The sequence below is a fragment of the Dendropsophus ebraccatus genome, chromosome 10 (genome assembly GCF_027789765.1).
Source record: "Dendropsophus ebraccatus isolate aDenEbr1 chromosome 10, aDenEbr1.pat, whole genome shotgun sequence".
Lineage (NCBI taxonomy): Eukaryota > Metazoa > Chordata > Amphibia > Anura > Hylidae > Dendropsophus > Dendropsophus ebraccatus.
The window spans coordinates 15,510,419-15,525,898 of NC_091463.1; the positions used below are offsets into that span (position 1 = coordinate 15,510,419).

Consider the following 15,480-nt stretch of genomic DNA (forward strand, 5'->3'; position numbering starts at 1 on the left):
AGGAGAGACAGACCCTGCACCTCCCATAATAGGTGACTGCAGCAGGAGAGACAGACCCTGCACCTCCCATAATAGGTGACTGCAGCAGGAGAGACAGACCACACACATCTCATAATAGGTGACTGCAGCAGGAGAGACAGACCCTACACATGCTATAATAGGTGACTGCAGCAGGAGAGACAGACCCTGCACCTCCCATAATAGGTGACTGCAGCAGGAGAGACAGACCCTGCACCTCTCATAATAGGTGACTGCAGCAGGAGAGACAGACCCTGCACCTCCCATAATAGGTGACTGCAGCAGGAGAGACAGACCCTGCACCTCCCATAATAGGTGACTGCAGCAGGAGAGACAGACCACACACATCTCATAATAGGTGACTGCAGCAGGAGAGACAGACCCTGCACCTCCCATAATAGGTGACTGCAGCAGGAGAGACAGACCCTGCACCTCCCATAATAGGTGACTGCAGCAGGAGAGACAGACCCTGCACCTCCCATAATAGGTGACTGCAGCAGGAGAGACAGACCCCGCACCTCCCATAATAGGTGACTGCAGCAGGAGAGACAGACCCCGCACCTCCCATAATAGGTGACTGCAGCAGGAGAGACAGACCCTACACCTTAATGTCTCCATGTCCACTGATGGCTCCCAGTATTGTGGGGAGCTTTTGCACCCCTAGTGGACAGATCTGATATGACACTTTTACAGCAGGTCAATAGCAGACCATGGGACCCTACACCTATAACTCATCATAAGCATCATATGTCCCGAAGTCCAAGCTGTCCAATCAGATCATTTCAACAGAGATTCTATATTCAGTTCTCGACTTGTTCTAGAGCATCCAGGTTCTCTGGAGAACTCTTCAGACACAAAGGATAAATAGTCTCTAGTGTGTGTATCTGCGACAGGACAGGTAGATTGTGAGCCTCACCATGAGGAGCCCAGACAATGCCCATTGGGTTCTGTTCGATCATCTCCACTGGGTCAACATACAATGCCGCTCTCAAGGTAGGGATCACCAAGTACATGGAGGACCTTCTCATGATGTCTTGGAGATCCCTTGACCTCAAATATCTCTGTGACTTGTCCGGTCTTCTGCACAAGCTCCAGGAAGTCATGAGCTATGAAGGAAGAGTCTCTCTGCATGGTCTCTTCGCCCTCTTGTGGTGAAGCTATCTCCATTAGATGGACATTACCAGCCATCGGGCTTGTAGGCCTTAGGATTGTGCAGTGGGGGACGTGTCCCGTTCTCTGAGTTATGACCGAAACAGAGAAGACCTCTGATGCTTTTGTGCCACTGCTGTTCCTAATGTCTTCAAGAGCCTTGACTTCCACTCTAAGCCTGATGGCAGGATGACCTTGGCCTTGCGATAAAAGAGCCATTACATTCTTGGAGAAGCATACAAGAGTCTGAGCAGCATCTTCCTTGGCCACGGCCAACACAGTGATGTTCTTCTCCTGGTTTTTGGCCAGAGCCTCTATGGTTAGTTGCGTGGACCGAGGCTGGATGTAGATGAGCGGATGGAAATTGGCCTCTTTTCTGGAAACGTTACCCAATTTTCGTAGTGGGACAAAGGCCGTTCCAGGCTGCAATAACATAGGAAGGACAGAGATGAAGACAAGGAGTAAGGCGGCTGCCAGACTGACAGAAGGAAAGAAGTCAGAGTCTTCAGGAATCATCGCTCTTGATAGAGAAGGGTCTGGAAATCTTTCCTGGTCTGCTGTTCGGGGAACCTTCTCCGATTCCGCATTTGGGACACCCTGGTGATTGTGTGCCATCCTGCCTGCATCTGAGGAGACAAAACGGTAGAGAAGTAAGTCACGTCTTAAAGGGGACCTCCAATGTGACTGAAGTCTATGAGCATTTACATTACGGGGTGTGCAGGTGTCACTCTGCTATACCCAATCTACCTGCTGCTAGAGGATATAGATTGTAGAGTCACCTATATCAGCACTTTCTGCATACTGTGGATCTAAACATGTGTGAAATATGCTCGCTGCCTAATATATGCATGCACTAAGGTATATAACTGTGCAATGGTTCATATTATCTCTGCTGCCTCCTTTGGGTTCCACTTATTTGCCCCTAACATCATGGGCCCACCTGCACCCAGGCTCAATATACATGCAGCAGCACTAGCAATATTAAACTGTGCCGGAACCAAAGCTTGTGCAGCCCTGCAGTTTCCAACGCAGCCACTGGCAGCAGCAGAGGGGTCTTGTCGCTCCTTACTTTTAGCACTCAATGTAAAAACATCTAAAAATATTTTACATTCTACAACTCCCAGCTGGCCCCACACTGCACCAACAATCCCCCTCCCCACAGCTCACTTTATAAGGGTGTGAACAAACCCTTTAAGTACCGCATAGGATCAGAATCTAAGAAGAATTACCATGGCCTCGAGCAGACGGGAAGACAAGTTACTGCACACACCAGGAATGTCTCCCAAATAATCTCCCTCTTGTGTCCTATTCACCCAGTATGTATCTGTTTCTGGAAAAGATGGGTGACAGTGACGACCAATATGGCGGCCATTACAGATCCTGTACAGAGATCACCCAGCTTTCCAGACACTCTGGGTACCCCAAAGAACCCCAACCTGTTGCCTCAGGAGGAGAACCACAACTGTGGCGGCCCGTATACTGTGCTCTGGAGCGAGTGATTTCCAGTTATAGCTTATAGACCGTCATGTCGCTGCACAAAGACCCAATACTAATGCATCACACAACTAAGGGTGCTAATGTAGCAGAGCAAGGTTTGTCACTCAGTACAATGTTTCTATACAGTATAATACAGTACTCTTATGGTGCCAGAAAGTTATAAAGATTTGTAATTTACTTCTTTTTAAAAATCTGAAGTTTTCCAGTACTTATCAGCTGCTGTATGTCCTGCAGGAAGTGGTGTATTCTTTCCAGTCTGACGCAGTTCTCTCTGCTACCATCTCTGTCCATGTCAGGAACTGTCCAGAGCAGCAGCAAATCCCCATAGGAAACCTCTCCTGCTCTGGACAGTTCCTGACATGGACAGAGGTGGCAGCAGAGAGCATTGTGTCAGACTGGAAAGAATACACCACTTCCTACAGGACATACAACAGCTGATAAGTACTGGAACACTTGATATTACAATAAGTACATTATAAATCTGTATAACTTTCTGATACCAGTTGATTTGAAAGAAAACAAATGCAACCTAGTAGACTATAGATTGTAACAAACTTCCAGATCAAGGCAGATACAGTCTTGAGTCCAGATACAACTGTAACAAACCCTCAGCTGTGAGAATCCTTAGGACTGTACACATTTGATTGGTTGTCACCCAGCTTTCCCAGGAGCAGATTGATGAGGATGCTGTTTGTGCGACCCTCAGCCAGGGATCAGCTGTCTGCCATTGTAGTGATACAGAACAATGTGTGGCAGGTGCTGGTTGTCACCGCTCTCTGGAATGATGAACAACTTGTTTGTCCGGTCACAATGTCAGACACTGCCTGGAATGTAAGTCAATAGCTGACAGTCCCCTAATGCGTTCAGTATACGGTCCGCACCGTGTAACACGACCCCGACATGTTCTATAAAACCGTATTCTCTGCAAATACAAACACTGAATAGCGGATATAACCAGAACCTACGCAGGGAGCTCATCTAGTCCTAGGAAAGGTCTAGCGGCTGTGGTCTGGTGGAAATCGAGAGGCTGTGGTCTGTCCAGAGCAGATTTTTCTAAAAGGATTTGCTCCTGCTCTGGACAGTTCCTGACACAGGCAGAGGCGGCAGCAGAGAGCACTGTGTCAGACTGGAGAGAATACACTACTTCCTGCAGGACATACAGCAGCTGATAAGTACTGGAAGACTTGAGATTTTTAAATAGAAGTGAATTACAAATCTATATAACTTTCTAAACCCAGCTGATTTGAAATAAAAAGATTTCCGCTGGAGTACCCCTTTAATTGCAGCATGGTGGCTCAGTGGTTAGCACTGTAGCCTTGCAGTGCTATATGCAGGAGACACTTCCCATGTTATATGTTTCATTGATGGCCGTTTTGTGGGGTGCGGATGTCTGGTGACCCTGGAATAGGACTGGCCTAGAGGACAGTACTGTCTGAGGAACACACCGTCATAGGTCCAGTCATTGTGTTATTATCAGTTCTGCAACTTCCTATTGAACTTTGCATTTCAATACGGATGAATGCATGGGGCCCATCAGCTCCAGTCTCGGGGCCAGGGTATAAGGCGTCACCCGTAACCGCTCCTGGATTTATTGTCTTCCGCTTCTGATATCACTGCCAAGAAGGTGATAGAGTCGCTCTTCATTAGGTTGTAAACGTCAGGTATTTTTCTTCCACGATTTGCCACCATGATGCTTTGCGACATTTTGAAGCCTGAGTTGGACACCTTTCAGCCTCTTAAGAGTCATGTTCCTGGCCATACTTAAAGGGGTTGTCTGAGATTTTTCAGACACAGCACCACACCTGTCAGTTCAGACCCCCATTGATAGCTCCACTTCCTAGCTGGCTGCAGGAGACTGGTTCCATAGACTCCAGAGCTGGCTATAGGAGCAAGTGTGATGTCAAAAGTAGCAGAAACACTTAAAGGGGTAGTCTCATTTATGTGGACGGGGAATATCTAAAAAGTGGGATCTCCACTGATCACAAGAATCCAGGAAAATACATGGCCACTTTCTTCCAGAAACAGCGCCTCTTCTGTCTTCAGTTTGGATGTGGTTTTGCAGTTCCATTAAAGTAAACGGAGTGGAGTCGTAATACCACACACAACCTGAGGACATGGGGTGGCGCTGTTTTTTTAAAATAAAGGAGCTGTGCTTTTTCTAATCCTGCATAGCCCCTTTAAGTTTAGGTTCACACATAAGGTTAGGTATACGCTGTAGATTTCATACCGTGTTCCTTCTTCATTTGTGATGCCACCTATGCCATACACTATAATAGTACCTGACAAGGTAAATGATTTTTGTTGTTCCTTTGACTAGTAGAGCTCAGTGAACCAATGATTATTTGGTCTATGGGACACAGAGACCCCGCTCCCCGATACAACAACCTAAGTCACTGTGGGCTGAATGAACTACAGCCTGAGTTGGCAGGCCGCCCTCTAAACCCGTCCTCGAGATCAATGCCAAGCCTTGGCCGGCAGGGATGGCTCAGCAGCCAGGTCAGTCGCTGTACTAACACTCTGATAACACGTTAATAACCAGAATTAGAGACAATCTTCTTGGCAAATGCGAATAAAATCCTAAGCCTAAAGGGTTTAAAGGGGATCTCCATGTAAATATGTGTTTACTAGAATCGGATTAGCAGAGAAAAGCCAGGTTTGAAAAGCATTAAGGCCCTCAATGTCTGTGATAGTTCTGCTTGGAGCTGACTGGTTGCTAGGGACACACATTGCCTAGCAACTTCATACTAAGGCTGCAGTAATTGGGTCATGTACCATAGCAACCAGACCTTCTCACATAATCTTTGGTGGGTAAATCACATGGGTCACTGGGAAGTCATTACTGCTGTCAGCACATATGATAAGGTCATGTGACTAATATGGGAGGACGCTGATATTAGTTCCAAAATATTCTGTGTATGTATACACACTGATATATACATCGGACTCCTCTAGGAGAAGCTCACTGCATACAGAGCTCCCATTAAGGTTAATGGTAGATCCATAGTCAGTGAGCTCCCCCTAGTGGTGGCTGCAGGCATTCACAATTCTAATATATGTTTAAAACCCATCTGACCTATAGAGATATATCATGAAACACGGATATGGACCTGGCGTATAATGGCTAGATCCGTCATCTTAATGAACTGCCTGTGTTTTCCACTCTTCCCCTGTATCCTGCAGACAATGCCCTCCCCTGGATCTTGTTAAACTCTAACTCACCAGCTATAAAACCAACTCAACAGGTTTGTCTTCCTAGTCCCTCACATATTCCTCTACGGTGACCTGTAGTAACCCATAGTGGCCCCAGAAGAGACTTATGAGAACAACAAGATCTGAAATCCGGCACTGGGTAATGGAAGTGTGTGAATCTCCAGAGACCCCACCAATACTGGACTGAAACTGGTCCACAGGATTGTCCCACCAGAATCCGGTCCTCCGGATGGTCCCACCAGGATCCGATTCTCAGGATGGTCCCACCAGAATCCGGTCCTCCGGATGGTCCCACCAGGATCCGATTCTCAGGATGGTCCCACCAGGTAACAGTCCTCAGGATTGTCCCACCAGGATCTGGTTCTCAGGATGGTCTCACCAGGATCCGGTTCTCAGGATGGTCCCACCAGGATCCGGTCCTCAGGATGGTCCCACCAGGATCCGATTCTCAGGATGGTCCCACCAGGATCCGGTTCTCAGGATGGTCCCACCAGGATCCGGTCCTCAGGATGGTCCCACCAGAATCCGGTCCTCAGGATGGTCCCACCAGAATCCGGTCCTCAGGATGGTCCCACCAGGATCTGGTTCTCAGGATTGTCCCACTAGAATCTGGTCCTCAGAATGGTCCCGCTAGAATCCGGTACTCAGGATTGTCCCACTAGAATCCGGTCCTCAGGATGGTCCTACTAGAATCCGGTCCTCAGGATTGTCCCACTAGAATCCGGTCCTCAGGATGGTCCCACTAGAATCCGGTCCTCAGGATTGTCCCACTAGAATCCGGTCCTCAGGATGGTCCCACTAGAATCCGGTCCTCAGGATGGTCCCACTAGAATCCGGTCCTCAGGATTGTCCCACTAGAATCCGGTCCTTAGGATGGTCCCGCTAGAATCCGGTCCTCAGGATTGTCCCACTAGAATCCGGTCCTTAGGATGGTCCCACCAGAATCCGGTCCTCAGGATGGTCCCACTAGAATCCGGTCCTCAGGATGGTCCCACCAGAATCCGGTCCTCAGGATGGTCCCACTAGAATCCGGTCCTCAGGATGGTCCCACTAGAATCCGGTCCTCAGGATGGTCCCACTAGAATCCGGTCCTCAGGATTGTCCCACTAGAATCCGGTCCTTAGGATGGTCCCACCAGAATCCGGTCCTCAGGATGGTCCCACTAGAATCCGGTCCTCAGGATGGTCCCACCAGAATCCGGTCCTCAGGATGGTCCCACTAGAATCCGGTCCTCAGGATGGTCCCACCAGGATGAAGGGTCCCACTATTTACACTGCTGACTACATCCAGAGGTGATGATAAGCCTAATGGAAATATAGCTCCACACCCTGACTGAAAGTACAGGCCCGCAGCTTCTCTAAACTGGTTTTATCTTAATCTTTCCCAGTATAAGCTAATGATAAGTTATGTAAGATTATATTGCAGATAGTGAAGGCTACTTAGGGAGAATGCGTATTGAGGAACAATTCTATATGGTTATATGGGGAGCAGAAAATCCACTTGCTTAAAGGGTTCTCCAGGCTTAGAAAAAGATGGTCGCTTTCTTGCAAAAACAGCATTGTGAGAATTGTCATCTTTAGGAGAACGCAGCTATGTTTTACTATTCCTAGATAACCCCTTATTCAAGCTCCGTCCCTTTAGGCCCTAAACTAGTCATAACAGTGTGTCAGTCCTGCCGGAGGGTTCCTTTGATTACATTCATAGACTTAAAGAGTTCCTAAAAAATATATTTTGTCATGTCACATAGACATAAGCAATAAAGCAAGAAAGTCTAACAGTGTCTAGTGATCCTAATGGCACGCTGGAGGCCAACAATCCCAGTATAGAAGGCCCACACACCAAATCCAATCCTACAACGTCTAGTGATCCTAATGGCACGCTAAAGGCCAACAATCCCAGTATAGAAGGCCCACACACCGAATCCAATCCAACAGCGTCTAGTGATCCTAATGGCACGCTAAAGGCCAACAATCCCAGTATAGAAGGCCCACACACCGAATCCAATCCAACAGCGTCTAGTGATCCTAATGGCACGCTGGAGGCCAACAATCCCAGTATAGAAGGCCCACACAGCAAATCCAATCCAACAATGTCTAGTGATCCTAATGGCACGCTAAAGGCCAACAATCCCAGTATAGAAGGCCGACACACCAAATCCAATCCAACAACGTCTAGTGATCCTAATGGCACGCTAAAGGCCAACAATCCCAGTATAGAAGGCCCACACACCAAATCCAATCCAACAATGTCTAGTGATCCTAATGGCACGCTAAAGGCCAACAATCCCAGTATAGAAGGCCCACACACCGAATCCAATCCAACAGTGTCTAGTGATCCTAATGGCACGCTGGAGGCCAACAATCCCAGTATAGAAGGCCCACACACCAAATCCAATCCACCAGCGTCTAGTGATCCTAATGGCACACTGGAGGCCAACAATCCCAGTATAGAAGGCCCACACACCAAATCCAATCCACCAGCGTCTAGTGATCCTAATGGCACGCTAAAGGCCAACAATCCCAGTATAGAAGGCCCACACACCAAATCCAATCCTACAACGTCTAGTGATCCTAATGGCACGCTGGAGGCCAACAATCCCAGTATAGAAGGCCCACACAGCAAATCCAATCCTACAACGTCTAGTGATCCTAATGGCACGCTGGAGGCCAACAATCCCAGTATAGAAGGCCCACACACCAAATCCAATCCAACAGCGTCTAGTGATCCTAATGGCACGCTGGAGGCCAACAATCCCAGTATAGAAGGCCCACACACCAAATCCAATCCAACAGCGTCTAGTGATCCTAATGGCACGCTGGAGGCCAACAATCCCAGTATAGAAGGCCCACACACCAAATCCAATCCAACAGCGTCTAGTGATCCTAATGGAACGCTAAAGGCCAACAATCCCAGTATAGAAGGCCCACACACCAAATCCAATCCTACAACGTCTAGTGATCCTAATGGCACGCTGGAGGCCAACAATCCCAGTATAGAAGGCCCACACACCAAATCCAATCCAACAGCGTCTAGTGATCCTAATGGCACGCTGGAGGCCAACAATCCCAGTATAGAAGGCCCACACACCAAATCCAATCCAACAGCGTCTAGTGATCCTAATGGCACGCTGGAGGCCAACAATCCCAGTATAGAAGGCCCACACACCAAATCCAATCCTACAACGTCTAGTGATCCTAATGGCACGCTGGAGGCCAACAATCCCAGTATAGAAGGCCCACACACCAAATCCAATCCACCAGCGTCTAGTGATCCTAATGGCACGCTAAAGGCCAACAATCCCAGTATAGAAGGCCCACACACCGAATCCAATCCAACAACGTCTAGTGATCCTAATGGCACACTGGAGGCCAACAATCCCAGTATAGAAGGCCCACACACCAAATCCAATCCACCAGCGTCTAGTGATCCTAATGGCACGCTAAAGGCCAACAATCCCAGTATAGAAGGCCCACACACCAAATCCAATCCTACAACGTCTAGTGATCCTAATGGCACGCTGGAGGCCAACAATCCCAGTATAGAAGGCCCACACACCAAATCCAATCCTACAACGTCTAGTGATCCTAATGGCACGCTAAAGGCCAACAATCCCAGTATAGAAGGCCCATATATACTGAACCCAGAAAGTCCAACAGCGTCCAATTGGTTCAAATCTCTGCAAAATGTATTATGCAACCAAGCACAAATTTAGAGCCCATTGATTTCAATTGGACTCCTCACACTCTCTAGTTTTACAGATCCATCATCTCCATAAATTGCTGCCATAGAAAGCTTTAGTACGGACCATAACTGCGGCACAGATTGCCCCATACTAGCGGTGGGCTTCACTAGGCTCGACCGTCGGCTTGTCAGCCGGCTACCTTTGAGCTCTGTGCCGCTCTGCTCTGGGTGCAGGGGAAAGCTGGATCCAGTCTTGGTAAACTGGGAAAAGTTTGCACAGATTGGAGATAAAGCAGAGTAAAGCGAGTACTCACCCCAGCGGTATGTGAATAGTGAATGAAGCTCGGCTGGGGAAACTGATAGATGCTGCGGACACTCCCTCTAAGGTAGGGCAGGTGAGGCAGCCCAGGTAACACCCCCAGCTCTCCTGGAGACCTAAACAGAGCACAGCTACCCCCTCATAGAGAGCAGCGTCAGAGCTGTCAGTACATAGAGAGCCACACATCATCTACTACACATACATACCATGCTGCAGGTGACAGCACTGACTATGTTTCTAGGAATATACTCTAAAATAAAAACAAGGGGACTCCATGTGCATCAACAGGGGCATACAAAAACTGGCTGCAGAGCTTGCAATCCAATCTGGGGAGCTAAGAGAGTCCCAGTGATACTGCACAACTTCACTAGGTGATAACATTAGACAGAGCAGTTACGCTATACAAGCACAGTGATGTCATCAGGTACAGTGACGTATGGCACATGCAGAGTGATGTCATCAGGTACAGTGACGTATAGTGCATGCAGAGTGATGTCATCAAGTACAGTGACGTATGGCACATGCAGAGTGATGTCATCAGGTACAGTGACGTATAGTGCATGCAGAGTGATGTCATCAAGTACAGTGACGTATGGCACATGCAGAGTGATGTCATCAGGTACAGTGACGTATGGCACATGCAGAGTGATGTCATCAGGTACAGTGATGTATAGAGCATGCAGAGTAATGTCATCAGGTGCAGTGACATATGGCACATGCAGAGTGATGTCATCAGGTACAGTGACGTATGGCACATGCAGAGTGATGTCATCAGGTACAGTGATGTATAGAGCATGCAGAGTAATGTCATCAGGTGCAGTGACATATGGCACATGCAGAGTGATGTCATCAGGTACAGTGACGTATGGCACATGCAGAGTGATGTCATCAGGTACAGTGACGTATGGCACATGCAGAGTGATGTCATCAGGTACAGTGACGTATGGCTCATGCAGAGTGATGTCATCAGGTACAGAGACATATGGCACATGCAAAGTGATGTCATCAGGTACAGTGACGTATGGCTCATGCAGAGTGATGTTATCAGGTACAGTGACATATGGCACATGCAGAGTGATGTCATCAGGTACAGTGACGTATAGTGCGTGCAGAGTGATGTCATCAGGTACAGAGACATATGGCACATGCAAAGTGATGTCATCAGGTACAGTGATGTATAGTGCATGCAGAGTGATGTCATCAGGTACAGTTACGTATAGTGCATGCAGAGTAATGTCATCAGGTACAGTGACATATGGCACATGCAAAGTGAGGTCATCAGGTACAGTAACGTATGGCACATGCAGAGTGATGTCATCAGGTACATAACGTATGGCACATGCAGAGTGATGTCATCAGGTACAGTGATGTATGGCACATACAGAGTGATGTCATCAGGTGGCACATGCAAAGTGATGTCATCAGGTACAGTAACGTATGGCACATGCAGAGTGATGTCATCAGGTACAGTGATGTATGGCACATGCAGAGTGATGTCATCAGGTACAGTGACATATGGCACATGCAGAGTGATGTCATCAGGTACAGTGACGTATAGTGCATGCAGAGTGATGTCATCAGGTACAGTGACGGTTGGCACCCCGGATGACGGGAGTGCGCGCTCTGCCGGGAGAGAAGCTGCTGGGACCGGCGAGTTACTGGTTTATTGTTTTTCTGGTCGGGACGCAGTAATGGGGGGGGGGGACTACTACGTTGTTGCGCTATATGGGGGATTGGCTACTATGTGGGCACTATATTAGGGTTTGGATACTATGTGGGGCGCTATATGGGGGCATTGGCTACTATGTGGGGCACTATATGGGTGCATTGGCTACTATGTGGGGCACTATATGGGGGATTGGCTACTATGCGGGGCACTATATGGGGGGATTGGCTACTATGTGGGGCGCTATATGGGGGATTGGATACTATGTGGGCACTATATTAGGGTTTGGATACTATGTGGGGCATATATGGGGGCATTGGCTACTATGTTGGGCACTATATGGGGGATTGGCTACTATGTGGGGCCCTATATGGGGGCATTGGCTACTATGTGGGGCACTATATGGGGGATTGGCTACTATGTGGGGCACTATATGGGGGCATTGGCTACTATGTGGGGCACTATATGGGGGCATTGGATACTATGTGGGGCACTATATGGGGGATTGGCTACTATGTGGGGCACTATATGGGGGCATTGGATACTATGTGGGGCATTATATGGGGATTGGCTACTATGTGGGGCACTATATGGGGGCATTGGATACTATATGGGGCACTATACGGAGGGATTGGCTACTATGTGGGGCACTATACGGGGGGATTGGATACTATGTGGGGCACTATATGGGGGATTGGATACTTTGTGTGGCACTATATGGGGGATTGGATACTATGTGTGGCACTATATGGGGGGATTGGATACTATGTGGGCACTATTGGGGGATTGGATACTATGTGGGTGTCACGGCCGCGGCGACATCCCGTGTTCCGGGCCGCCGCCGCAACCTCCTCCTGCCCCATGCAGCCGCGGGGGTCCTTGTGCAGGGACCCGGCGCTGCTGCTAGTTCGGCCCCTGGGGGCGCCTCACCTTCCTCCGCTCCTGTCTCTCACTGTGCCGGCCGGCGCGCGCGTCCCCGCCTCCTTGGGCGCGCGCGCGCCGGCTGTCTCAGATTTAAAGGGGCAGTGCGCTCCTAATTGGTCCACATGTCAATCACTCCCCTATAAGTTCCAGCTCTGCCCCCTTCCAGGTGTTGGAGCCTCTACATGCTTCCCATAGCGTTTGGCCCAGCTCCCTGTTGTTCCTGACCTTAGTCCTTGTCCCTTGTTCCTGTCTTCAGTCCTTGTCCCTAGTCCTTGCCCGCTGCCTTCCCATTGTTCCTGACTCCTGTCCGCCACCTGCGAGCACGTCTACAGTCCTCTGCCTGCACTATCTCCTGCCTACTGCTCCTGCCACGCCTCACCTCGCCTGCCGTCACTAGCAACCAAGCCAGGGGTAGCGACCTGGGGGTCGCCTGCCGCAGTAAGTCCATCCCGCCTTGCGGCGGGCTCTGGTGAAAACCAGCGGCCCCTTAGACTCCGCTCCCTGGTGAGGTTAGTGCTATCCCTAGTGACGGTCCAGTGGATCCACTACTCCAGGCGTTACAGTAGGCTCCAACCATGGATCCCGGCGAGGTGCCTGATCTCCATGACGTCGCCAGAGTGGTCGCTCAATAGGCTCAACCAATCCAGCAACAGTCGCAGCAGATCCAGCAACTGACTGCCGCCTTACAGCAGCATACTACAGCTCAGCTCTCACCACCACCTGCAACCACCTCGAGACTTCGACTGGCCCTCCCGAGTAAATATGGAGGCGATCCCAAGTTGTGCAGGGGATTCCTGACTCAGTGCACCATGCATATTGAACTTTTAAGTAGTCAGTTTCCCACCGAGCGCTCTAAAGTGGCTTTCATCATCAGCCTATTGGAGGGTAGAGCTCTGGCCTGGGCCACGCCGCTGTGGGACCGAGATGATCCTGTTGCTGCCAATCTCCGAACCTTCCTGACCGAGTTTCGCTCCGTCTTTGAGGAACCTGCCCGTGCTACTTCAGCTGAAACTGCTCTCCTCAACCTCTCTCAAGGGAGCTCCTCTGTTGGTGACTACGCCATCCAGTTCCGCACCCTGGCAGCTGAATTGGACTGGAATGAGGCCGCTCTATTAGCCACCTTCAAGAAGGGCCTATCCAGTCAGGTGAGAGACGTGCTCTCCGCCCGCGACCTCCCTACATCTCTGAACGATCTAATCCTACTGGCTACCAGAGTCGACAACCGATTTTCCGAGAGAGAGGAGGAGGTCCGGCAAGAACGACGACTAAGTCTGCCCCGTCGCCATCACCGCCTAGCACCGGTGTTCCAGAATCCTGTTGCTCCTGTACCCCAGTCGACTCCTGAGTTTCCAATGCAAGTAGAACAATCTCTAACATAGTTTCCACTCATGGCCCCAACTGGCTAAAGCTGACTGGACTTTTGATGACATCATGAAAGGTCCTGTAAAGTGGTTGTACAGGCAGGAGGTGATTTTTTGTTTTTTTAATATGTGGCAATGGCTGCTATGAAAATAACATATAATATACAGGCCCCCTCCCTCAAACACCCAGGCTCTGTTACTGTTCTCTACTAGTCCTGGTCATGTTCTATGTGGACAGGAAATTCACAGTCAGCGGCTGATGGCAATTGACAGCTTAGAGATCAGCAGGGATTTCCTGTCCTCATGTACCATCACCAGAACTAGTAGTGAAGAAGATCATGGCGCTTGGGAATCCCCTTTGTTATATTTAATGCAGTCTGGGACACCCCCCTGCCTGGACAACCCTTCCCTCTGCTGCGCTTTAGCTCAGGGACCTATGATGACATCATCAAAGGTTCCTAAACCTTAGAGCTGATGATGGGTTCTAGGTTTTGCAGACACATTGGAGGAGCGTTGGATAAAAGTAAGAAAGTGATTTATAAAAGCGCGGAGCGTGCACACGTCGTGCCAGACAATGCTATGGTTACCACCAGCTTCAGGGACGACCTTAGCTCACTGTGGAAGGTTTTATAGAGGAAGTAAAAGTATACACATCACCCACAGTGGATAGAAGGACGTGCCGCATAGTGACAACAACTGACATGCTGGGCGAGGCTCTATGGTGGAATAGCTATGCAAACACACATAGAGACTCCATAGAGATGTGCCGCCAGAGTCATTCATCCATCTCCCTGATATATGAAAGACCCCATTCACTAGGCAGGGACATGGCGCTGGGTATGCTGGTACATGTGGTGAAGCAGCAGCCTGAGAATACACACTATGTTGGGTAGGAGTCCAGCGCTCACAGCCAGTATGGCTCGCTGATTCTGTATAATAGAGCTGTAGGCACTTTGTATGCCGCCCTATAGTGCACCCGTCTAGAAAAGAATATCTGTAGTTCAGCATGGCTTCGGCTGTCCAGCCATGATGGGCATTGGAGTTCTGCAACAGCTGGAGGACTGAAGGTTATACATTTTATGGTCTATGTTTTATGCTACCAGTATCCGACCGCCATGTGACAGACATAGTGCGCTGTGTTTTCCATCTGTAAGAGAAACTATTAAACAGAAGTGTATAGAGGTGTCGGCCATTTCTACGAATTCTTGCAACACTTCTGCCCATTCAATTTCATATCCTCAATAAGAGCAAAAATAGATCCTCATGGCTTCTCTATGTGGTGGAGCCGCTCCGAGTCATATCCCTCACTACATAGTCATGTCTGTAAATAGAAGAGATAGATGTGAGATAGTGCCGGGCAGGGGATGATGCATTGGGTTATGTCTCTCACTGTTGGCCAGGAAAACCTCTTTCTATCCACTATTACAGGGGTAGGGAAAATTGGCTCTCTGGCCATTGCAAAACTACAACTCCCATCATGCATGGACAGCCAAAGCCAAAGCTCTGGCTGTCCTGGCATGATGGGAGTTGGAGTTTTGCAACGGCCAGAGAGCCAAGGTTCCCCATTTGTGCACAGACAGCCTAGTGCAGCATCCACCAGCATTACAACTTCCCAGGAGTAACCAGAGGGGAGGGGGGTGCTGGGTTTATATAGA

At 49.1% G+C, this 15,480-nt stretch overlaps 2 protein-coding genes across 2 annotated transcripts; one reads left to right on the top strand and one right to left on the bottom strand.

Moving 5' to 3' along the window:
* Positions 1–240: 240 nt before the first annotated feature.
* On the bottom strand, positions 241–10,008 carry LOC138803027 (uncharacterized). Its single transcript, XM_069986847.1, has 2 exons — positions 9,870–10,008; positions 241–1,793 (listed from the first exon to the last, which is right to left on the bottom strand). Exon 2 carries the CDS (start codon positions 1,780–1,782, stop codon positions 988–990), a length of 795 nt encoding a protein of 264 aa, XP_069842948.1. The 5' UTR covers positions 1,783–1,793; positions 9,870–10,008; the 3' UTR covers positions 241–987.
* Positions 6,132–9,586, top strand: LOC138766376 (polycystin-1-like protein 3). The gene is made up of 2 exons (XM_069943952.1): positions 6,132–6,498; positions 7,629–9,586. The coding sequence occupies exons 1-2, from the start codon at positions 6,132–6,134 to the stop codon at positions 9,584–9,586; spliced, it is 2,325 nt and encodes a 774-aa protein (XP_069800053.1).
* Positions 10,009–15,480: the final 5,472 nt, after the last annotated feature.

Excerpts from the sequence above, each read along its gene's own strand:
- LOC138803027 (XM_069986847.1), bottom strand. The coding sequence starts at position 1,782 with ATGGCACACAATCACCAGGGTGTCCCAAATGCGGAATCGGAGAAGGTT.
- LOC138766376 (XM_069943952.1), top strand. The coding sequence starts at position 6,132 with ATGGTCCCACCAGAATCCGGTCCTCCGGATGGTCCCACCAGGATCCGA. Across the intron at positions 6,499-7,628 it reads AGAATCTGGTCCTCAGAATG|CAATAAAGCAAGAAAGTCTA; the intron begins GTCCCGCTAGAA and ends CATAGACATAAG.